The sequence below is a fragment of the Varanus komodoensis genome, unplaced genomic scaffold (assembly GCF_004798865.1).
Source record: "Varanus komodoensis strain SLA01 unplaced genomic scaffold, ASM479886v1 scaffold7_1, whole genome shotgun sequence".
Lineage (NCBI taxonomy): Eukaryota > Metazoa > Chordata > Lepidosauria > Squamata > Varanidae > Varanus > Varanus komodoensis.
The window spans coordinates 1828658-1844551 of NW_025336479.1; the positions used below are offsets into that span (position 1 = coordinate 1828658).

Consider the following 15894-nt stretch of genomic DNA (forward strand, 5'->3'; position numbering starts at 1 on the left):
TGCTGTCATCCTTTATTGTTATTTGACTTCCATTCCAGCTCACAGAAACTTCCTTATCAGCTGTATACTCAGCTTGATAGAATCCAGAGAACACTGGATTTCGTTAAAAGAATACAGAACATTTCTGTAAGACTCACAGAAAGTCTCTGCCGTACTTTCCATATTCAAATAGGAATTATTAACAGACTGGTTATTTCTGCAGTCTTTTTTACTTATTCCATACATGCATTTTATGGGTAATAGACTGCTGGGAATTTTGATAGTTGTTTGATAACTCTGGTCACTGACATCTAAAAATTGCTTTTTGCCATGCCACCTAAGAATGCAGAATCTCCCATCATAAAATGCATTGAAAGGAAAATATTATCTAATGACCAAGCTTGGTTTCACACAACTTTTATTTAATACCTTGTAACTTGGTTTGTTACAGATCTGTGGCTCATGTACTGGATCATAAACCATGGTTTGATCCTGGTTGGTCATTGGTCTCTATGACAGAATTCCCCAATTAAGGTATCATGTGAAACTGTTTTAAACAGAACAGGACTGAAATGCCAGAACTGGCATGCAAAGGAGAAGCTTGTTCCTGTTTTCCTGAGCCAGACTTTGCCAACCTGGCCAATCTAGATGTGCTGGGTTGTGACTCCAAGATGTTATATGTCTAGTCAATTCATTTGAGTTCAGTTGGATTCATTTCCTTGAAGGTATGCTTTGGATTAGTCTTGTCTAGTACTATGACCACATTTTCATGTGCTGGCAGGTAAGATTGTGTGTGCTCTCAATTTTTAGAGTTTTTCATTAACTGTAACACTGCTGATATATTTAAAACTTGTGTAATGCCTAGGCTGTCTCCTTTTGATTTTTAGCACATGGCTGGAAGCACCTGGAATACCGTTCCCCATTACAAAGAAGTATTGTCTGCACATCGGCTTCCTCACCAATTTAGCCTGCATGAACAACTTACAGTTTGCTGGAAATAAAATGAAAACTGTCGACCACCAGAGTCTCTCTCTGATCAAATTAATACAAGTTTCCAGTCTTGGTAAAACATTCTTTAGGCACAAGAACACAAAAGAAAACCACTGTCAGAGGTTGCATATTGGCCCTCCTGGGGACTAATCTCTCATTTACTAAGTTTTAGAAATTAACAGCAGGAAAGAATATTCCCATGTCTTTTTCATATTTTCCTGTATGACCTGAGAAGAATGCTATTGGAAAGTCCAAAAGGTGACAAAAGATTCTGCATTAGTAGCCTAACTTTCAGTTCTCATCTCTGTCACTGACTTCTCAGAGTGGCATCAGAGTTAGCATGTGGGTTGCCACCTGCTTCCCATTTATCTTGCCATTTTACCTGCCATGATGGTCACCTTTCAGGCATCCTGATCCAAAACACATAGCAAATCCATGTTTGATCACAGGACAGGAGGACAGACCTGCTTCAAAGAAGGATGGTGGAGAAGGCAAGACTGAATTAATTACTGTCATGTGTTCTACATGAAGCTACCCATGAAGACAGGTGAGAAACCAGCTGGTCAGAAGGCAGTCCTTCATAGTTTTGTGTGGGGTAGTATGAGGCATGGCCTCATTCAGTCTGTTAATGTACTAACTGCTCTACTCTCTGTGTCTAAGCATAGTTCAAGCTGCTGGATTTATATAAAGGCCCACTTCCTGTTCCAATAGTGCTTTCAAAGTGTACCTTAATCTTTTGTGCCCGTTAGTCCTCTGTTTTAATTAAGTCGCTGCTTGGCTTGGGGTGGAGTTGAACTTTAAATAAGTCTTTGCATACTCTGGATTTATGATAATTTCATAAACTAGTTTGAACTAAAGATTAAGGCATGCTATAAGACTGAAAAATCTTGGGAACAAACATCCCTATGCCCTGGACTAAATAAAGCAAATAAAAGGCATGAAGATTTTTTTTTTTTTTTTAACAGCTCAGATAACTGCTGGATTGTTTCCCTTTCCACACCCTCTTTTGAAAAACTGTGTTTGAGGCATTATTCTGTGCAAGCTTTATCACATATCCTCTGACAATTCACTCCCTAATGATGAGTCAAGACTGTTTCTTAATTTCCTGGAGAGGAGTTCTGGTCAGACAAAACCACTCAAAGTAACTTAACTCCAAGCAGTGTAATCCTGTGTAGACTGCTGTCCTTTAACTGGATTCATAACCTTGGGAAACCCTGAAGGGCATAACAGATTATAGGAGTGGTTCATGTATACGAACACTATAAAGAGAGAGGAGCAGTCTTCTTGGACAATGCAATGGCAAGTTGCATGAACAGCAACTTCAACATCCCCAGGACACCCTGTTCATGGAAGCTGCTACTGCTTCCTCTGTTATTTTTTTGGTTCCCATTAACCTTATGCTATATAATAACTGTATATGTTCCCTTGTTTTCCCCTGCTTCTATCTGCCTCCTTTCTCTCTCTTGTCTCCCATGCATTGATTACTAGATTAGAATCAATTCAGCCCTTTTCCACTCATTCACTGTCATGTGCGATCTATATAAATGATGTTGTCTCGCCTTAATATTTTTGTTATTTCATATTTTATGTTTCATTCTGTGATTTGATCACTGTTAGTAAGATTTAAGAAGTTAGGCACAATTCAAGAGGGGATACTATACAATTAGCCTCTTTTCTGTGAGCTGTTCACCCAAATGAGAGCTGGTGTGGTGTGTGGTGTGGTGGCAAGTGCTGGACTGGGGACCTGGCAGATCCAGGTTCTAGTCTCCACTGGGCCACGGAGTTCACTGTCAGCCTAATGTGCCACACAGTTTGTTGTGAGGATAAAATGGAGAGAAGGATGATGTGAGCTACTGTGGGCTCCTCATCCAAAGATTAAAGTGAGGCATTACTTCTCATCCTCTCGACTAGATTAATAGTTAATTCCACAACCATTGTTTTATTTCAGGTTTTGTTCTTTTGGGCTGAACAGCTGTTTCTGATACTATTATATTATGATAGTACTTGATCAACTTTTAAATCATGTTCAAAATGTTGGCTATTTCAATAGCCTGCAGACTTTGTTTGATAAAAAATAATCAGTGTAACTCAGGATGTTCTTGCTTTACTCGATCTCCTTTAGATATCCTTTTCCAGTGCAACTTACAACCAAAATGAGTGCAAAACCACACATTCCAGTATTCTTTCCTACACTGAATTGATGCTGCAAAGTTGTTCTTTTAGCCTATCATTTTTCATTAATCTTTTTAATTAAAAACCCTTTTTTAACGAAACCCTCACACCACACCATTAAAGAAGGAACAAAACTGAAACATTAGAATTGTTGAATAAAATGTAAAAAGATTCATAGCATATATCTCTATACCCATTAATAACATAGTTATTTCTTAACATATTATTGTTAAGAAATAACTATGTATAGTCTTCAAGAAAGGCACCCCAATTTTTCCATATATTTATCCATTGTGTAAATTATGGCTAAAAGCTCCCTGTTTAACATTTGACAAAATAAATCCTCCACTGTGTTATTAAAGGTGGCTGTTTATCTTTCCAGTGTTGTAAGATTAGTATTTTAGCTGTCAAAAGGGCATAAAAATCCATTTTAAATTGCAAGGAATGGATAGGTAATTCAAAAGAACAAGTGCATCCCTGAATATTTTAGAACTTTCTGCCACAAAATTTATCTGAATTATTTCCCCCTCCCAAAAGGAAGCTGCAATTGGGCATTGCCAAAGTGTATGAAGAAGAGAAGCATCAGCAGGGCTGCACTTCCAACAACTGGCCAATTTAAATAAGCCTGTATTAAAAAGACACTGTCACATCCAGTATACTCAAAACATCAAATGTTGCTGAATTAAGTGTAACCTAAGATCCCTGCAAAGTAGACAATAACAAAGGATCTTCACTGGGCAAGACGGGATGCTCCAGTGCATTATTTCATTTTTGGTAAGACCTGTGTCTCAGATATTTACTGATAATAAATATTTATGGGCATGAATTGTAGGCTGATGTAACTGTTTAGCCTCAGTTAGTATTTCCACTATCACAGGCAGCTCTGAAGCTGTAAAAGGAGCAGGAGCAAACTTGGATTCTAACAGTTTCGGTTGCCCGTATTGCCAAGTAGCCATGGCTGTCAACTTTTATTTACGACACAAAGCAGAAAATGACAGAAAATTATCTTCAGGACCAACAAGCAGGTCAGACAGACAGACATTTTCTTGCTAATTTTAAAATCTGGATTTCCCTGTAAAGTTAATTTTGTGTGTGAAAATATGCCAAACTGCAGCTGATGTGAAAAAACGCACCACGGCAATCTAGCTCCCACAGTGGGAGGGGGCACAATATCTACTTTGATGGGACAAGAGTCATATTCAGTCAACTTGGAAAGAGGATCCAGAAAGAAGATTCCAAAAATGAACAGGCAAAGGAATCTAACTGAAGAGGAAAAGGCCAAAATCTAGTACAAATAGGCCTGCTAGTACAAGGAAAGGTTGCATCCTTTCCAAGGATATTCATGGTGGATTGGCATCCCATAAACATCTGGAAATCCTTGCCATATATAAATAAAAGAATAGCACATAAATCATAAACAATTCGGAGTGCTAAATTAATTTTAACTGTACATTTTAGTTTAAATTAAAGATTTAATTTTATAGATGCCCATCTTTCAGTGTCCCCTAAGACTTCATTAATAAACATTTAAATTTCACTTAATAATTTGTGATAGGTCTCTTGGGTGAAATATTCCCTGAAACGTAATTCCCAGCATGAAATCTAAATTGCTAATTAGATAACACACTATGGGGTATATTGTCTCCAATAGACAAGTAGTAGCTTTGATCTGTTAATAGAATAACCAGATATATGTCCAAAATCATTAATCATCTGCACCAAAGACAGAATAGATGAAGAGAGTTTGGAAATAAACAATAGAAGATCAGAGTAAGGAATGGGTTTATATGCTAATGCTTTATGCACAAATCTATTATTATTAGGATTTTGTCAATCTACATGCCATACTATCATAAAATCTAAAAACAGCTACAAAGAAAAAACCACAGAAATAAAACCACTAACCTACCCTCTTAATCAAAAGTAATATGAGATAAAAGCATCTTTAGGGCCTGCCAGAAAAAAAGATGAGAGACTTCCATAACTAGGGGGCCACTAGAAGGCCCTATTTCTCATGCTCTCCAACCTAACCACCTCTCTTGGTGAGCACGGCCTCTGTAGTTTAAAACCTTTTGTAGGCTACTTGGCAGACAATTGTTCTGTATAATTCTTGTGTCTGCATGCTACAACAGCTCCATCACACCTGGCCTGAAGAGACAGGATTTGCCCAGGAACTCAAAATGACTAGCTTCAAAGTAAAGTTTTCAGAAGCCCCTTTCTTTGCTCACTGCAGCAGTGAGTCCATTCTTCATAGAATTGCATTCCACACATCTATTTCTATAGTTCTACTAAGACAGAGGGTCATTCGAATGACCAGTATGGGACAGTCAAAACTTTGAAGTTCTCACCTAATCACCTGCCTTATACAAGCTCTTAGTGTTTATGCTCTATTTGAAAAATGTCTCTAGTTAAGCAGTAGCAGAACTGAATGTTTTCTTCCTCCTCCCTTTTCACAGGGCAACCCTTCCCTATGGATAGCCATAGTAATCCATACATTTGCTCCTAAAATAGGGCAGAAACTCATATGATGTGAGAGATTTATGATTTTATTTATCTGATTGTATTTATAAAGAATATTTTAATCTACCTTTCAATAACATGTTTTCAGAGAAACTGATATTTTTTTCCAATCTTGAGTTTGGTTTGGCCCAAACTTTGAGATTATTTTTGGATGCTCTAATTAAAAGTTATACATGTTTTTTGGGCATGTTTCTCCCAATTCATGCATTTTTGTTCACAGTTCTGTTTCCTGTACAGAACTAATGTATGTAACCCATTTTTCCAATACAATGCATCACAATTGTTCCTAACATGCACCTTTTTCTGTTCACTTTGCCCCAACATACATATTTTTGCACATATTTTTGATTGGCCTAAAGTCACTAAGGGAGCAATCCTGATATTGCCTGAGGGGATGTAAGAGACTAGGGGATTCATCCCGCCAAGGCCAGAAACTGCCTTGGACTGGGGAGGTGGCAGGGGAGGAGCTCAGAGAAGCCAGGATCCAAGTTATCCTGCAGTCTCCCCAGCCTCCTTCCCTCCTGCTCCAAAGTGTCATCAGCCGATGGACTAAAAAGCCTCTTCTACTTTAAACTGAGGAGGGGAGAGTCTGATGCCACAGAGGGGATGCTGAGCCTTTTCCAATTGAAATCATCCTCAGAGTTGTTACTAGGCCTGTTATGTGTGGGGAGAAATGGTGCACGGTAATTCAGTCTTATCCAGATTCTTGTTCCCCAGATGTTTAAGACCATTAACTTCAAGCATTCCTAACCAGTAGCCATGCTTCCTGTGGATAAATCAGAAGGGTACCAGGTCCAGAAAGAAAGAGATAGATCTCTCTTTTTTTCTCAACACTGGGCAGATCCACAGATGAGTTAGATTTAGAAAGCGGTACAGAAGTTAAAGTGCACCATTGTTCTTCTCAAAAGTAGAGCCACCTACAGTTGCTTTAAAGTAAAGATCCAGTTTGGCATGAAGATACAACAAATGAACTACCATGCCTAGAGAAAGCAGGAAAGATCCTGGGGAGAAAGGTTGGTACGAATTTCCTTTACCTCAAAGGATTAAAATTAGATGGGTTATTTTGAAGGTGGCCAATCAGCAGAGATGAAAGGGTCAAAATAGCTCAAATCTCTCCACAGGGCTACTTTCCCATGCAATCCAAGTGGGTGTTTTTTCCTAAAGAAAAAGAAAACATCCGGCAAAAAAAGGACCTGGATGTGATTAACATTACCTGTCGCTTGAGCCTCTGACTGTTGTCCCCTAAGGGCAAGGATCTCTTTATATGGAATTATGAGCACTAGTGATACTTCTATAAGCCAACAGTTTGACTGAAGTCTTATGTTCTTCTCTGCATTTTCTTATCCATCCTCTTGGGCTGAAAAATTATCCCCCTGTTAAGAATGACTTCATGGAAGTGAAATTGGGAGAAGTACATAGAAGCTGGAAAATGTAGGAAAGGAACTCAGCTTCTTGCCCCCATGGTTGCATCTTTCTCTGCAGGCTACAGATTAGCCTTAGATACCTCCTTATTCAGGTCATTCATATGGCAGAAATAGTCAGCACCTGTATGATCACCATTTAAAGACATCTCTGTGGCACAGCATTGGCTCTTTGAAAAGCCAGTCCCTTGTTGACCAATGGCACAAGCAGGTTATGCTTATGATTAGCAGAATATTAACGATATGAGGCTTGGAAATGCCAAGACACTGGGTGATTTTATTCAGGGAATGGGGGATATTATGTCAGAGGTTGTCTAGCTGTTGTTTCACCTTTCTGAGAGACCAGGAGAGGATGGTTTTGTCCGACTGTGGAGGAAATAGTTGAGCTTGCTGAAACAACAAGAATGTTTCTAAAGAAGGTTGCTTGGGCTCAGATACCAAAATGCAATGCTGTCTCAACTTCTGCAGTTATAAGAAGCTTGGAGGAAAAGATCCAAAAAGACAGAAAGCTGGGCTGGAGAAAGGACTTCAAAAACAATCGAGCATGGTCTCTTCCAGCAACAGACAAAAATGTATGTAGTGTAGATGAAATACTGAAGAGCTGGAAACATGTATTATGTGCAACTTAAAGGCTAACACAAATTTGCTTCTTTTCACTGCTATCAAAGAATCCCTATTGCGAATCTTTGTTATAGGAATTACAGCTGGGTTGGGCTCTGTCTCAGCTCCTAACGTCAACCCTTTTCCTGTGGGTGGGAGTCATTCTGTCTCTCTCTTAAACATGCTTGGGAAGGAGGGAGTGCAGGGTTGGCTGCCTGGACTGTTCTTGCCCATACAGGTGTAAATAATTGAAAGGAATGCCAGACAAACCTGAGTCACAGATAGCACCCTCTCCTTCTGTGTACACACCTCTCAGCTAAAATAAAACTCCCTTCACTTGCTTGAAGAACTATTCATGCTGCTGCTAGGTACCTCCTCTGTATAACCCTGGTGAAAGAGTTACAGCCAGAGGGAGCTCCAAAAGACAGTAGTAAAAGAAGACAAAAAGGTGGAAGTCAACATTTGATCAAAGGAATCTGGAGTCCTGCAGAGAGGTACGTTACATTCCTACTCTTCTTCCTGCCTGAGGATTTCAACTTGGCATCTAAAGTAAAACAGGAGTTAAAGCTGGGAGGAGGGAGTCAGGAAAACCCCGTATTACATTTGGAAATGGCCATGAAGCAGTGAAGTTCACCCCACACACGTGCACGCGCACACACACAGAGCCCTTGCCTCCGGAGGAATTTCTTGGCTTGGTGTGTGGGTGACTGTTACTTGGATTGTCGCACAGGATTTGGACTTTGAATCGGACCCAGGACTAATGAGGTTTGTGGAATTAGTTCACTTTTGTTCACGGTCATTGAGCTTGCTTGATTTTTTATTCTTTGCCTAACAATTAATAGGGGGAGAGGCATAAAGTTTCTTATGCAGGTAGGCACCAGGAAGGTGAAGGAATTTTGCGTGCATTTATGCTTTAAACATGGCAATGGGCTACCTCTTGTGTTCACACTCTTGAAACTGGCACAAGTTGTTGATCAGCCAGTTTGATCTTGCATTGCTGGGCAAGTTTTTTCTCCCTTCCTGGAGAGTTGTTGCTTTTTTCAGAAATTAACTATACTGTATCTGTAATTAATTCTTTCTCTCTCTCTCAGACACACACACACTTAAATAGTAGTAGCATTGGTCTGCAAGTTGCATTATGAAAAACATTTCTATGCACTCTGATTTCTTACTTTCTCTCAGGGAAAGGTGAATTGTTTCCAGGACAGAAGATTGACAATATCTTTTTCTGGCAAGAATCCTGTGCTTTGACATCAGGCAGTGCATTCTATACTGGGATAATGAGGCAGTGCTTGGAAAGACCTCATCTGCTTAATTTCTACCTGTCATAAAGTGCAAAATTCTACCTCAGATGAAAATTTGTTAAAGGTGTATGATATCAGTGATAACTCCTGGGCCTACAAAAGGCAGGCAGGGGTTCTGCTTTTATAACATAGAAACAAAGCGAATCAGACGGTGCCTCCTGAGCCATCTAGTCTGACCCCCTGGCTCCAGTCAGCTCTGCTTATGTAATTCCCAACATGTGGTTGTCCAAACTTTTCACTGATGGAGCCTCTACCACCTCCTGTGGAAGCCCAGGGGTCTTAACTGTCAGGAACTACTTCCTGACATCCAACCTGAAACCTGGAGATTAACTGTTTATGACTATTTTGTTCATACAACCTGCCTACATATTGTGAACAACTCAGGCAAACTGTATTATGATGTGATAGCTGTTTAATTGAAAATAAAACATTTGTCCTGATTTTGGTTTTGTATATAGTGTTTTCAGGACAGACAGGAAACTGAGGGACAGGGTAAGGCAGGCAGGCAAGTACTGGAGAAGAGTTTAGGAAAGATTGCCCGAATGTGAGGTGTCATTGAACAGCAGGAGTGGTGAACTGACAAATACGATTGTGAGTCAAGGAAGGAAGATACAACAGGAGGATGGAGTGCAGGATGGATTAAACAGAAAGAGACTGTAAATTTGCCAGCTGTGACCTACTGATGCCCAGCCCCAGAGCATCTATTTATTTAATATTTAAGTGGTATTTAAAAGAATAATCCTGAATGTGTGCACAGAACCCTTTCCCCATCACTAAGTCAGCCCACTGTATTCTGAGACTGGCAGCCTGGCTTTCAAGCAGTGGAGCCACGCTGGATTTCAGTGGAGAGCAGGGCAAGACTTGGCAAGATCCAGATGGTTGCTCTTGGTTACAGGGTTAGATTTTGGCTTTGTTTTCCAAAAAATAATACCAGTAGAATCTGCCTTGGGAAAACTAAAATACTCTAGCGACACAGGGCAAACATGCATGAATTTTCTTTAATGGGTTATGCGTACCTTTATCAAGCTTGTTATTTAGTAAGCTCATTCTAACAGTAGCCATCCTAATGGTAGAATTTACAATGAGCTGAGCAAAGTTTTAGTAAACCGAGGAAGAAAAGCCAAGCACAGGAGAACCGCCCCACCCATCTCCCTAAAAGGAACCCTTCTTCCAGGCAGGCATGAATCCCATCATCTCCCCTCTGTAGGTTAGCCACTAGGTCAGATGCAGCTGCAACTGTACCATGTCTTTGATGTGGGAATGCTATGCAGCACATTTCTAGGGACAACTCTGCAAAATGTTATTTCTAGCATAGGAACAGGCAATCTGTGGCCCTCCAGATTTGGCCTACATTAACCATCTGGCTCATACGGGGGGGGGGGGGTTGTAGGCCAAAATTTTGGGAAGGTTGCAAGTTGCCAACCTGCTTTCTAACAGATATGTACTGACTTCATACGTACTGACTTCATTTATCAAAAGAAGGCTTGTCATGAAGACCATAACATTATCTGGAAAGAAGGAAGGAAAGTGAGCAGATGGGGAAAAAAACATTTAAAGGGGCCACTCATGGACAAATGGCACAAGTAGGGCATCTGCCAAGGAAGCAACTGATCTTTCTGGACAGAAAAAGAACCACAGCATTAGACAGAAGAGAGACCTCTGCAAAGGATTTTAATTTTCAGGGGGAGCCATGTGAGTCTGTTGCACCAAACCCCACCCCCCAAGTCTTGTAGCAACTTAAAGACTAAAACGTTTATTATAAGTTTTTGTGGACCAATTTTGTAAGTCGTCTAAGGGACCAAAAGAATCTTTGCTGGTTTTACTGAAAGAGCGAGTGTTATCTCTTCCATGTGCCACCACATTGAAGCCATTCCAGCATGGTTTTCATTTATCAAGATCCTCTGCCAGCCATGATTGGCAGCATAAAATAATGCCTGTTTATTCTTCAAGCAGGCTGGGCATGACCAGATGTGGCCTGTGTAACTGATTGAGTGTGAGGCGAAAAACAGCCTTCTCCTGAAAGGACACATCAGGGAGAGGCAACAGGAATTTAGTGGAAACATTGCAAGAACTCAGAAACAGGAATCGTGTACCTGGCATAATCCTTTGTAGACATTAACAGTGGAAACAGAAGACAAAGATGTGCCAGAGATTAACAACTTCAATGGCAGGCAGCCTGTGCCTTTGCTACAAAGACCACTGGTCTAATCCTTCCCCTGTGCTATCTCCTCCGTGCTTCAGACTTATACTGTGCAGGACATTCTTCTTGCTGGGCTCTGGTGCAATTAGGCTACTGCTATTGTCGTTCTGTTTGAGGTGGGGATAAAGGAAGAGACATCTCTGCTGCAAGGAGTCTCCTGAGATTAGAAGGATGGCAGATGATGATTGTACGAAGGAACAAGCAGCCTTGTTCTGAGGCAGACCCTTGGCCTGTCTGACACAGTACAGGCAACGCCAACAGGCGGCAGCTCTCCAGAGCTTCAGGCAGGATTCTTTGCTGCCCTTGCCTGTTGAACCCAGGACCTTGCGCTCGAAAGACATGCGCTCTGCCACTGCTGAGATACGCCCCTCTGCAGTGAGCTGTTCTTCTCTCATTATGTGTACACATGACTGTTCTTCACTGCATTGATTCCTAATACTTGGGCATATCCTCTGTCTCAGGTGTTTGAATCTTGAAGCTTTCCAGATGTTTTGGCCTATGACTCTCACTGTCCTGCTTCATTAGCTATGCTGCTTGCTGAGGTGATGGGGGTTAAAGCGTCTGGAGGGCCACACGTTGCCAGGCCCTTCTACATGCACCCATTTTGGGGCAGGAGGGAGAGGTCTTTTCTTTAGTCCTAGATCATTATTTTATAGCTATAGGCTGAGATTTGAACTTCTGCAAAAAGATGCATGTTGAGACTTAGAATTTGTGTTCTGGAAGTAGACGTGAAATTTGTGTCCTTAGGTATAGGAAACCTCTGATTCTTTCAGCCTTCCATTCTCTCTACTGCCTTTGCCACTAGGCTACTGGGCTTGCCTTTACTACAGGAAACAAGGAAACAACTTTTTTTTGCAAATGGCCCAGTTTCTCTTTATGTGTTTGGGTGAAGCCAGCTAAGCCTGGAGTTTTGAATTAGGGACATTCTGATCTGTCTCCTGTAAACAAAGCATCTATCTGTTTTAGAATATGAGAGCACAGAAGGAATAGGCATCCACGACATTCCCATTGGAGGACAGTGGCATTTTTTGTGTGTCAATGGTTAGGAAAAGAAGTCTGAAATTATGTATGTGTAACTTAACTGAAAGCATATATTCCCCTGTTACTCTCCCCTCTGCTGTTGTTGTAAGCTGTAGGAGTTTATAGGCTGTAAACTCTTTCTGGTTGAGACTTTTAATCTTTTTATTCTGTAAAAGGGCATGCCCTTCAGGGGTGCAATTCCAGCTTTCCCAAACCTGGTACCCTCCAGATGCATTGGACTCTCTCTCCTGACATTCCCAGCTAGTGGGGTAATGGGCTATGCTAGACAAATACGAATGCAAGAACATTCTTTGTCTTGCCCTGCAGTGTGTCTGGAGGCTGGCTTTTACCATAGCCAGGCAGGTAATCTGTGCACATCTGTCTCATCTGAAAATTCAGACCCCCTGCTACTTCCTGCATGCTCCCATGCCAGTTCTAGCTTCCCATTAGCCTTTCGAGGAGAAAGATGAGCAAGGGCTGAGCTTGCACTGTGCTCAGACAAGGCAGTTTTGTGTCAAGAGGGACTGCGTCTATATAGATTTAATGTCATGAATCAGAGTCCTGTTTTGTTTTTGTCTTATCTTTAGGAAAGGTATACAGGAATCTGTATGTTCAAATTATGCAATGTACCATCTCTGTTAATGTGATCTCACAGTTTCTGCTGAATTCCAGGCGATCAGATTTTATCTTTTTAAAATAACAAGCAGATAGTTCTCTGCCTTTGTTTTTTGTTTTGTTTTGTTTTTTATTTTTTGTTCCCTTCTCCACTCCTTCATTTTGTAATATTGTCTGCACGCTTGGAACAATCTTCCTTTTTGTATCGCTCAAAATAATTCTCTTTCAAATTCTTCATTCTTCTGGACAGCCTTTCTTGGATCATTATAGCCTCAAATTTTTCTCCTGTATTTTTTCCTGTTGGTTAACCTTGCTGTTACCCTCCGAATCCAGCACTGCCCTTTTTCTTACCCCTTTCCATGTGCTCCACAACAGCATTGCAGTGGCTTGCAAGTGCAAACCAAGCGAGCCGATACCTTGGCCTTCTACCTTTTGGGTGTCCTCTGCCATGTGTCCAAAGAGGAATTTCTGTGGGCGAGATGTACAAGGGCTGTGCCTCTCTGTTCTGTACAAGGCCTATGGAAAAAGCTATATAGAACAGCAGGGTTGAAGGAGCTGGAGAATGTGGAGACTCTTTCAGCTAACAGCTTAGTAAACAACCCAGCCTTTGCTGAAGCCTTTAGTGGGTAGATGATGATCAGCTACATTCCATGCAGCTTCCTGTCCTTCTGCGCAGGCCCCTTCCCATTGTTTTCTCTAGGCATATATTCCACTCCCCCACCCCCACAATGCTCTATAAATAAATATATTAACTTTTCCTACACAGCTCTGTTCAAAACAAACTGGGGCGGGGGCGGGGGGAATGGAACATTGTATAAAGAAAAAGGGATATAGCTAAGTTAAGTTAAGAGAACCACAATTCAGTGACTCACCACCTGAAGAAAGTTGATTCGCAAAGTTGAATAGCTCAAGGATAACTAGCTCGCTCGGCAAGGGCTCCATGGCTGGATTACACCTGATCCATTTTGAAGCAGTCTTGCTACCTGCTACAACTCTCAGCATTTTGAGAGGAGGGGAGATAATTCAGAGAAGCAGCACAGATGAGAAGTCTGAAATCTCTATGTCAGCACCCAAACCACTGCCGAAACCAGGACCCCACATATCCCATGGCAATGTTTCACCAAAGAAAATTATGTGGGTAGATCCAGTCCCATCAACCCTGACTCTTAAATGGCCTCAGCACCTGCATTGTTTCTGCAACAACTGGCCACGACACTGGATTAGTTCTGGCTTCGGATGATGCCAGGGGGTTGAATGTGTTTCCTCAAGACCTGCATGTGTAAGTGCTACTGTGTTGGTGCCAGAAGAGGAAATGCCCAAGCAGGCAAGCTGATAACTGATATCTTATACTCATCCAACCTCTACTGATGTAAACTAAGTACAGAGAATGTGTGGCCTTCCAGATGTCACTGGATTACAACTCCCATGACCCCTCACCATGGGCTATGCTAGCCAAGGCTAATGGGTGTTGCAGTCCATCAACATCCGGATGGCCAAATGTTCCCCAATCTTGATGCTGATGTCACAGACTTCCATGTTTCATAAAACAGGAGTCTATGCATTCCAGTTGGCTAAAGAGATTGATGTAACCCTGAACACTTGCATATTCGTCTACCAGTTTCCAGTGGGGAAGAAACACTCATCTATGTTGGGTCTGTGCTTATTCCTTATTTACGAAGACATATAGCTTGTCCTTTTACAAAATTTCAAGCTAGGGTCATAAGTCTAAGAAGACAATATTAGCATGAGATCAGACCTAAGCAGTAGCAGGCAGTTCCCAGGTTGCCGACCTTTCTGCAACAGCCTGAGTGGCAGAGCACCTGCTGTGCTTTCAGAAGCCCCCTGGCTCATCCCTGGCTTCTCCAGGTGGGGACCCTGCCCTGAGGCCTTGGACATGCTGGCCTAGCCGGACCAAGGGTCTGACTTGGGATAAGGTGGCTTCCTTTGTTTCATCCTCTTATGGTCTGACCAAGAGAAAGTGTTGAGAGCACTTGAATTTGGTAATCTCTGTGAGGAGAGAAATGTCTGGGCCTTAAGAAAACAGGATCAGGAGGGGAGGGTAGAAAAACTTCTATTGACCGGCAGCCTAAGGAAACCATCACAAAGACAGAAATGGCCCATAGACAGATGGGGGGGGAGGGGAGGGGTGTGGTGCTGTGCAGTGCGGTGCAAGTGCAGTGCGAACACAGAGCCCTTTGAGATCTTCTGGGATTTGAGTATAACAAAAGAGTTGTTGTGTCATTCACTTGCTGTAGCACTGGCAGATTCTCAAACAGTACAAGGGCGAGTTCATCCTGCAATCACAGGAAAGTTTGAAGGGCATAAAAGCCTTAAATGCACACAATGATGATGGGACTAAAAAGTACTTTCCTAAAAGAGCACGTGTGGGAGAAAGGCCAGGAAAAGGCACTTTCTTTCTTTCTATTCACTTCCTTCCAACTGATTCTTTATTATTCCTGTTAGCCTTTGAGTGCTGTGCTGTGTAACAAGGATTATGCAGGCATGGTCATTTAATTTAAATGAAATGTCACTATTTTCTTTATCCAATTAAATCAAAGCCACCTGCATCTGAACAGATGGTCCACTGGTCCATCCAGCCTAGCATTGTTGGCAGTGTTGGTGGGCAAGTTTTTTCCATCCAGGTTTTGGGGCAGAATTTTTCCTGACCCTACTTGGGACCTTCTGAACAAGAAGCATGAGCTCTGCCACTGAGCCACAGTCGCTGGACACTTGTGTGATCTCTTAGCTATGGAGAAAATGCTGATAGGAAGAAGCCTAAACTTTGAGACCTTGCCTCACCCTGTTTTACAGCAAGCTGATACTTCTGATACTCCTATATACTTCTATGGGCATGATTGGGTGTAGGAAGCATGCTGGCCCAGGCCAAGTACTGTCATGATCTGCTAGCTGCATTTCCAAGGATTCTTCAGAATCATAATGTGAATGACATTGCAGTGGAATTGGGGAGGATGGGCTGGGACAAGATTATCAGATGTAGGGGGAGGTGATTGTCTCAAGGACAGGTGCCTCACCAAGCCTGGCAGTTCCAGGGAACACTCACCACATGTAGCCA

The 15894-nt window shown here is 41.8% G+C and overlaps 1 protein-coding gene across 2 annotated transcripts in view; it reads left to right on the forward strand.

Moving 5' to 3' along the window:
* Nucleotides 1–7854: 7854 nt before the first annotated feature.
* The window catches only part of ITGB4 (integrin subunit beta 4), a 71593-nt gene continuing 63553 nt past the window's right edge, over nt 7855–15894 (forward strand). The window contains exon 1 of one of the 2 annotated variants that reach the window (XM_044453765.1): nt 7855–8176. Coding sequence is in view for 1 of the 2 variants with exons in the window: in XM_044453764.1 (XP_044309699.1) it covers nt 8443–8447 (5 nt within the window). In the remaining variant the exon portion in view is untranslated. The other variant, XM_044453764.1, reaches the window with a different exon arrangement.